This window comes from Carassius carassius, chromosome 9, assembly GCF_963082965.1.
Source record: "Carassius carassius chromosome 9, fCarCar2.1, whole genome shotgun sequence".
Classification (NCBI taxonomy): domain Eukaryota; kingdom Metazoa; phylum Chordata; class Actinopteri; order Cypriniformes; family Cyprinidae; genus Carassius; species Carassius carassius.
In genome coordinates this window covers 10,058,948-10,067,386 of record NC_081763.1, presented here as the reverse complement: position 1 = coordinate 10,067,386, position 8,439 = coordinate 10,058,948, and the positions used below count along the sequence as shown (strand labels likewise).

Genomic DNA, 8,439 nt, shown 5'->3' with positions numbered 1-8,439 from the left:
ACTCTGGCTCCAAACGCATCTGCCCAGACTCTGGCTCCAAACACATCTGCCATGACTCTGGCTCCAAACGCATCTGCGCAGACTCCGGCTCCAAACGCATCTGCCATGACTCTGGCTCCAAACGCATCTGCCCAGACTCTGGCTCCAAATGCATCTGCACAGACTCCGGCTCCAAACGCATCTGCCATGACTCTGGCTCCAAACGCATCTGCACAGACTCTTGCTCCAAACGCATCTGCCCAGACCCTGGCTCCAAACGCATCTGCACAGACTCTGGCTCCAAATGCATCTGCCATGACTCTGGCTCCAAACGCATCTGCCCAGACTCTGGCTCCAAACACATCTGCCATGTCTCCGGCTCCAAACGCATCTGCCATGACTCTGGCTCCAAACGCATCTGCCAAGACTCTGGCTCCAAACGCATCTGCCCAGACTCTGGCTCCAAATGCATCTGCCCAGACTCTGGCTCCAAACGCATCTGCCCAGACTCTGGCTCCAAACGCATCTGCCCAGACTCTGGCTCCAAACGCATCTGCCCAGACTCTGGCTCCAAACGCATCTGCGCAAACTCTGGCTCCAAACGCATCTGCCATGACTCTTGCTCCAAACGCATCTGCCCAGACTCTGGCTCCAAACGCATCTGCCATGACTCTGGCTCCAAACGCATCTGCCCAGACTCTGGCTCCAAACGCATCTGCACAGACTCTGGCTCCAAATGCGTCTGCCATGACTCTGGCTCCAAACGCATCTGCCCAGACTCCGGCTCCAAACGCATCTGCCCAGACTCTGGCTCCAAACACATCTGCCCAGACTCTGGCTCCAAACGCATCTGCCCAGACTCTGGCTCCAAACGCATCAGCACAGACTCTGGCTCCAAACGCATCTGCCATGACTCTGGCTCCAAACGCATCTGCCATGACTCTGGCTCCAAACGCATCTGCCATGACTCTGGCTCCAAATGCATCTGCGCAGACTCTGGCTCCAAACGCATTTGCTATGACTCTGGCTCCAAACGCATCTGACCAGACTCTGGCTCCAAACGCATCTGCCATGACTCTGGCTCCAAACGCATCTGCCATGACTCTGGCTCCAAACGCATCTGCCCAGACTCTGGCTCCAAACGCATCTGCACAGACTCTGGCTCCAAACGCATCCGCCCAGACTCTGGCTCCAAACAAATCTTTACTGCACAGACTCTGGCTCCAAATGAATCTGCCCAGACTCTGGCTCCAAATGTATCTACAATTTATACATTAATTCAAAGAGGGAAATTGTTATTTTTGAATAAACTTAAATCGGTCTTATAAATAGTAATTAAATATTTATGGGTATAGCAAAGGATTTTATGCACATAATATCTTTCTGGAAAGGACTGTTTGCATCAATTGTTATTCCTATGATTTAAATGCGAAGAGCAACATATCTGTGTAAGTCTTTCTTTCTTTCTTCTTTATTAATAATCGAACATTTTATATTACTATAAAAGAGAAGTGGGGGTAAAAAGAAAAAGCGCATAAAAGAGAAAAACAATGGTGTATTGAACAGGTTTTAAACAAAGAGTCTCTAATACTCTTGACTAGTTTCACAATAAAACAATTAAGCAGTTAGATTTGTGATAAGCAAATGTACATTTATTTATGGCTAATTGAATCAAGTTCAGTTAATTAATTAAAATAGCTTTTTTAAGCTTAGAGTCTATTATTCCACAACTATAAAGTAGGTCTTGTTCTGTATTTAATCCAAAATGAAGGCAATGCCAAAAAGGACCCGTTGTTTTCGTTTCGTCACAGTATAGAGGAGTTTAATTCCCGCCTGTGCAGAATTCGCAGTCTCGCATTCATTGCGTCGCGCGTGCACACTCACAGAGCGAGCTCAAACCCTCAAATCACCGCTGTGGAAGCGCGTTTCAGGGACTAAGCTCTTTCAGGTACAGTGTTGATGTTTTATTTTTTGAATGGGCATATATTGAGACAATTGAATAATATAATATCTAAAATAACACGCTGCTTTAACAAAGTGCGTTTCTTCGCGTATTATTTCAAGAAGCTTGTATACGTAAATCCCGTACAGCATTAATTACTGGTTATTTCCTGCACTGTTGCATTAGGTATACCGTTCCTGTGCGTTTTTGGCGTTGCGTAAATTATGATTAAGGCCGCGCGCTGATCGGACGCGTCATATGACGGGAATAATAATTCACGTTTCCTTGTTTTCCAGCGCATTGTTTTCTCTGCGTGAGTTTGGCTCGTGCTGTGGAATATGGATTCGCAGAAAGTGACTGAGTTAAAGGCCTTTGTGCAGCTGTGCAAAGAAAATCCATCTGTGCTGCATCTGCCAGAGATGGGCTTCTTTAAGAGCTGGCTGCAGGGGTCAGTGCTTGCTTGTGTGCTTCATATTTTCATATTTGTATTCAGCAGTGATGTTGTTATGTTTTCTATTGAAATAATTATAATCATTGATGTAAGTTTCTATAGCCCAAGTGTAGAGCCTGTGTGAGCAGTCACAGCCACATCCAGCATGACATGAAAGTTCTAGCTTCATCACGATGCACAAATATCCCTGTATGACTCATATAACATGCACATATGTACTTTATTATAGAATGGGAGCAAACTTACCATTACCAAAAAAGAATGACAGCTCATCGTGCAAGGTAGGAAAATAAATCTAGAATTATTTTACTGTCCTCATGTGTATTTGCACACAACATTGTATTTGTGACAATAATTACTTAACATTAATGGGGAAGGACATGCTTTCCACATGTTTCTTAAATCTTGAGAGTGAATGTGAACATAACTAGTTTGTTCGGGATTGATTTTCAGGTTCCCTTTTAAATTAGGCCCCATGAAAGCCATTTTGTCTTAACCTAAATTCTGTTTTTCAGTTTATTTTTTATTTGTCTAATGACATGAATTTATAAAACTCTAGCAATGAAACCCATATTCAAAAAATGTAGTCAAATGAATATATGTTATTTACAACAAAGCATTTAATTTTTTTTTTTGTCAAATAAGACCAAACAGAGCTGCATAAATTAAAAACGTGGATGTAAAAAAAATATATATTTTTATGATTAAAAAATATTATCAATTCTTTTTTACTTTTTAGTATAAAATAGTAATTTATTCCTGTCACAATTTCTTCCTGTTTTGGTGGTTTGTTACTAAAATGAGTTTCAGAGTGTATTTGATGCTAGTTTTTCCTCGGATTGAACCGCTCTGAAATGACTCTTTGCTTTAGACTCATGCTACTGTACGTGATCTCAACTGTGGCAGGGCTGGTTCATGATAGTTTTCTAAAGATTGCCAATGTTGTGTTTTCATTTGTCTGTAGGGAAGCTGTCCTTGTGATGGAGGCCCCAAAGCAGCAGCAGAATCTGAACCTGCCCCGCCATTTGAGAGTGAAGAGAGTGAACTAGGTGTGTTGACTCCAATATCTCCTTTAATATCTTTTGTTTGCTCCTCATATGTCATCTTGATATGCCATTGCTCTGGCCTTTTTTTTTTGGATTGGTAATAGCTCTGAACTTTCTCTAAACTTTTTCCAGTTATTGCAGATGTCATCTGGCTCACGTTTTCTCGCTCCATGGCAGTGTGCAACATCAGCTTTGTTTCTGATATTCAAACTAGGGCAATCAGTAGACAATGAAATGCTTGCCAACAGCGTTTGAGGTGAAGCTGATATCTAGGCTTTAAAATGAACCTTTATTCAAATATTAAATGAAAACTATTAGAATAGTCTTTTTTGCAGTATTGTAGAAACTAGAGGCTGAAATCTTTAGACTGTGGAGGTACTTTACCTGAACTTCTGAAGGTAAAGAAGCTGTTAAAAGGTGCAATAGTCACTGGTGCTGAACCTCTTTAAAATTAGTTTACATCACCAGTTTCAATGCTCTACTATTTAAAAGTTTTAGGTTGTAAACCTTTTTAAAACCTTTTTTTTATTGTATATATTTAAAATGTAATTTGTTCCTGTGAATTTTCAGCATCATTACTCCAGTCTTCAGTGTCACATGATCCTTCAGAAATCATTCTGATATGCTGATTTGCTGCTCAACAAACATTTTATTATTGCTTCAATGTTTTCGGAAGCCATGGTACTTTTTCAAGATGTTTTCATAGATAGAAAGTTCAAAGGAACAGCATTTCTTTGAAACAAATTTTTTCGAACATCAATTATGTCTACACTGTCACTGTTAACCTATTGAATGCATTCTAGCTGAATTAAAGTGTTCATTAAAAAACACTTTTAGTGCCTGCTGTAACACCTTGTTGCAATCACTAGAAATGCGAGCAGCTGACTGGCCCGTGAAGTTTAACTTTGCACAGTCTCATTTGGTACTTGAGTTTTATCATTTGTTAATGTGGGTTTGGAGAATATGCTCAGTTTCTAATGCTTATGCTGTTATGTGACCTTCATCTGCCATTCATTTCTCCAGAAATTGACAATGAAGGAGTGATTGAGCCAGACACAGATGATCCTCAGGAGATGGGAGATTATGAAAACCTGGAGGTAAATGCAGTAAACGCACAATATCGTGTCAAATCAAAACACCCATAATCCTTTGAGATAAGAGTTCAACTCAAACCTACAGACTGGTTCTGACTTTTGGCGACTAGAGTTGGTGCAAAAAATCTGGGCAAAAGTTGTGTAATGTTCTGCCTTGAGATACAAATGGGATAGTGAAATGTTTTGTTTAATTGCAGGTGACAGATGAGATGATGGACCAGGCCAATGAGAAGAAGATGGAGGCTATTGCAGTGTTGGGAGACGGTGAGCTGCCTCTTACTCGGAATTATGACATCATAGTTTACGTTTCCTTAGTCGCAGTAATAATTTGTGATGAAATCATGAGGTTCAACAAAACATGCCAACTTTTCAGGTGACCTACAGAAAGCTGTAGATCTCTTCACAGAGGCCATCAAACTCAACCCCAAACTGGCCATTTTGTATGCCAAAAGAGCCAGGTATCAACCCTTCCCTGCTTTGGATATAGCGACCTGGTTTGCTTGACTGTTGGTTACTCGTGTCTATTTGTGTCTTTCAGCGTGTTTGTGAAAATGCAGAAACCCAACGCTGCCATCAGAGACTGTGACCGAGCCATCAGCATTAACCCAGACTCAGCCCAGCCTTATAAATGGAGGGGGAAGGCCCACAGGTAAAAGACCACAGCTAGACTTTGATAGAAGAGGTGTGTGTTGAGTGCTCAGTGCTTTGCTGCTGATTGAGGACTCTCGTTCTTCCAGATTGCTTGGTCACTGGGAGGAGGCCGCTCGAGACTTGGTGATGGCCTGTAAGCTGGACTATGATGAAGAGGCCAGTGCCATGCTAAAAGAAGTCCAACCGAAGGTATCCGCTCTGAACTCTTCTTTATGACCCTTCCACAAAGACTGCTGAGTTTTTTGGAGAACAGTTGTATTAATTTGCCACCTGGGGAACCATTGATTGATGCAATTTAATCGAATAATATAGTAATGCTAATAGTTTCAATTTTAAGCTTATTTAATGGCTTTAATATTTTTTAAACGTTTTTAAACAAAAATTTGGTTTGGCATTGATGAGATGTTTTAATGTTTTGAAGAATATTAAGCTCACAAAAGCTTGACATAAATGCAGTAAAGCAGTAATATAATGATAATATATTACAATTTAAAATGGCTGTTTTCTATTTGATTATATTTCAGAATGTAATCTTATTTTTGTGAAACAATATTTTTTCCAGGATTCTTTGATTTTAAATAGCAAGTTCAAAAGAACAATTTATTTGAAATTCTATTTTGTAACATAAATGTCTTTCCTGCCAGTTTTGAAAAAAAAAAACTTTAAAGTAAATCCACAAAAAGAAAATCTTACACACCCCAATATTTTAAACTGTAGTGTGTATTTAAAATGACTTGTATCTTAAGGTCGTATTTGAATGGTAGGGAATGATTGAAAATCAGTACTAATATTACTACTACTAATATCCCTCACAGGCCAACAAAATCATTGAGCACCGGCGCAAATATGAGCGCAAGCGTGAAGAACGAGAGAGCAAAGCACGACAAGAACGAGTGAAGAAAGCGAAGGAGGAGCACGAGAAAGCACAGAGGGTAAGAAATCTATTGATTTGCATTAAGCCACTGCCTCAGAATCTTCTGCACAGTCCGAGTCAGTCCTGTTAATGTGCATCTGTGTGAACAGGAAGAGGAAGCTAGACAACAGACCGGAGGGGCACGGGGAGGATTCCCAGGATTCCCAGGTATCAAACGGTTTATGTAAAAAGCCATATTGATTTGTCAAGCATTAAGAGAGGTTACTGCAAGCAGTGTTTGTGGTTTGAATTAGTAGAATTGATGTTAGTGTTTGTTGTGATCCTTCAGGAGGTGCTGGTTTCCCAGGTGGAGCTCCTCCGTTCGGAATGGCTGGACTTAATGAGCTGTTCAATGACCCAGAGGTTCTCATGGCCATGCAGGTAAAGTTACGAGCACCAGGACGGGGCTGAGTATTGATCTTATGTAGAGACAAAGCCACGGTGATAACCAGTTTAGGATGGAATCGTACTTTTATGTTGGCCTTTACAACAATTTGATCAAAGCAGTTCAACTGATTCATCATCAGTTAGATTATATTGATTCACTGGTATCAGTCTAGATTTGAATCATTTGTAGAAGTCTTATGACAGACTACTTTAAAAAATACTGACCCCGATTGTTTAAATTGATGTGAAAATTGATTCTTGTTTCACAGATGCTTTATAAAACATATATTGTAATAATAAGTAAACAATTTAAATTGTTAATCGTGATTACTATTGTCCATACTTTGAGTTGGTTAGCAATAGTATTGAACCTATTCATAAATGTCCATAATAAACTTTACTGTATCTGGTATTCCTGAGCGTTTCAGCTGACTATAGCTTCTACATGATGAAAAAATTGGGTTGCACTTTATTTTACAGTACATGTACTTATATTGTACTTACACTGTATTTATCTAAGAAAGTTCTGGTAATACAGGGTAACTACATGGGGTAGGGGTAGGTTTGGGGCAGGTTCAGGGTTAGTACCTAGTTATTACATAGTTACTATTATAAGTACATAGTATGTACATGAGAAACAGGACTGTAAAATAAAGTGCTACCAAAAATTGTTTATGCATTCTCATTTTTTTCCAGGACCCAGAGGTGATGGCAGCATTTCAGGATGTGGCGCAGAACCCCGCCAACATCGCCAAGTACCAGAGCAACCCCAAAGTCATGACCCTGATCAACAAACTCGGCTCTAAGTTTGGCGGCCAGCAGCCCTAAAAAAGGGAGAAAGGGTTTGTGTCCCGTTCCAATACTCTGCTGTAGCTTTTTCTTACTAATGGTTTCTTGCCACAAATTACAGACCGCACTTAGCTTGTGAAACGCTAGAGTTACTGATTTTAGACGAGTCTGGACTGTGCTGTTGACAGCAGAAGAAACTATGAAAGAGTATCGGAACAAGACCAGAGATGATGCGCTTTTTTGGTGGGGTGGGGGGGGGGCTTGAGTGACACATGAACTAAGAATTGGGTTTATTCCTTTAATGTTTTGTTTGGGACAAACTATATTGTGGGCTTCACTGAGGCTAACACATTTAGCAATCACGATCCTGGTCTCTTCTCCTGAATATCAGGGGTTTCAGATTTGAAAGCCCATTAAAGCTTACAGTTGCTACACCAACAAACGGGTCTGTTCAGCATCCAGTTGTTCAAGGGAATTAGTAATTCTATTCACCTTCATCCATTCAGTGTGCTACATAATTTGTTTGTGGTCTTATCCAGTGGGATCAGGATCAAAATGGGGTCTAGATTTTATTCATATATATATATATTCCCTGTCCAAAGCAATCAGTCAACCACTTCCTGTTTAGGGTTCATGGGTGTTCCTTTTAAAGGTTTTTGTTCTCAAGTTATTTTTTTTTCTCTCCTTACCCTCAGTGTAAAATTCAGTTATGAATAACGTTCTTATTGTGACAAATTTGCATCTTGTATGGTTTTCATGATTTAATTCAATAAACATTTTGGTTGTTGCAAATACAAGTCATCTGTTTATTTACGGCCTTGAAATTTCATTTGACTTATCCACCTTTTTCTTGTGGTAAAAATGGGCGTGGCCACTTGCAAAGTCTATGGGTCTGGCTTCTGGTGTCATCTGCGACCGCGCCGTCCAACTATTTTTAACTGAACAATAGTTAATTTTGCCGCTTGATATTGAAAGTTGGTGTGTCTTATATTATTTTAATGAATTCTTAATTAACAACACACTGTTATGTAGAGCAAATAGTTTTACTGTTTTAATGCATTATTGTCCTTGTTATTTACCTGTAGCGGCTAATGAACCAGAAGTCTCACCCATAGGCTTACTTCTGCGTTGAAGAAAAATGTGGATCGGGATAGTTCACACAAAAATAAATTGTGTCATCATTTCCT

General features: G+C 39.9%; 1 protein-coding gene across 2 annotated transcripts; it reads left to right on the top strand.

Annotated features, from left to right (window-relative positions):
* The first annotated feature begins 1,769 nt into the window (after positions 1-1,769).
* LOC132148901 (hsc70-interacting protein-like) lies at positions 1,770-8,049 on the top strand. Of its 2 annotated transcripts, none has more exons than XM_059557674.1 (13): positions 1,770-1,927; positions 2,218-2,369; positions 2,602-2,653; positions 3,337-3,421; positions 4,442-4,515; positions 4,710-4,776; positions 4,886-4,970; positions 5,051-5,161; positions 5,250-5,352; positions 5,979-6,095; positions 6,187-6,237; positions 6,368-6,457; positions 7,160-8,049. In XM_059557674.1, the coding sequence occupies exons 2-13, from the start codon at positions 2,260-2,262 to the stop codon at positions 7,289-7,291; spliced, it is 1,077 nt and encodes a 358-aa protein (XP_059413657.1). In that variant the 5' UTR covers positions 1,770-1,927; positions 2,218-2,259; the 3' UTR covers positions 7,292-8,049. The 2 variants fall into 2 exon arrangements, with proteins under 2 accessions (XP_059413657.1, XP_059413656.1); XM_059557673.1 differs by having other exon boundaries at positions 6,187-6,244; positions 6,366-6,457.
* Positions 8,050-8,439: the final 390 nt, after the last annotated feature.

What these genes read in the sequence shown, in the direction of transcription:
- LOC132148901 (XM_059557673.1), top strand. Translation starts at nt 2,260, where the DNA reads ATGGATTCGCAGAAAGTGACTGAGTTAAAGGCCTTTGTGCAGCTGTGC. An exon ending in TTGTATGCCAAAAGAGCCAG is followed by an intron (nt 4,971 to 5,050) that starts GTATCAACCCTT and finishes TGTGTCTTTCAG; the next exon opens with CGTGTTTGTGAAAATGCAGA. An exon ending in TAAAAGAAGTCCAACCGAAG is followed by an intron (nt 5,353 to 5,978) that starts GTATCCGCTCTG and finishes TATCCCTCACAG; the next exon opens with GCCAACAAAATCATTGAGCA.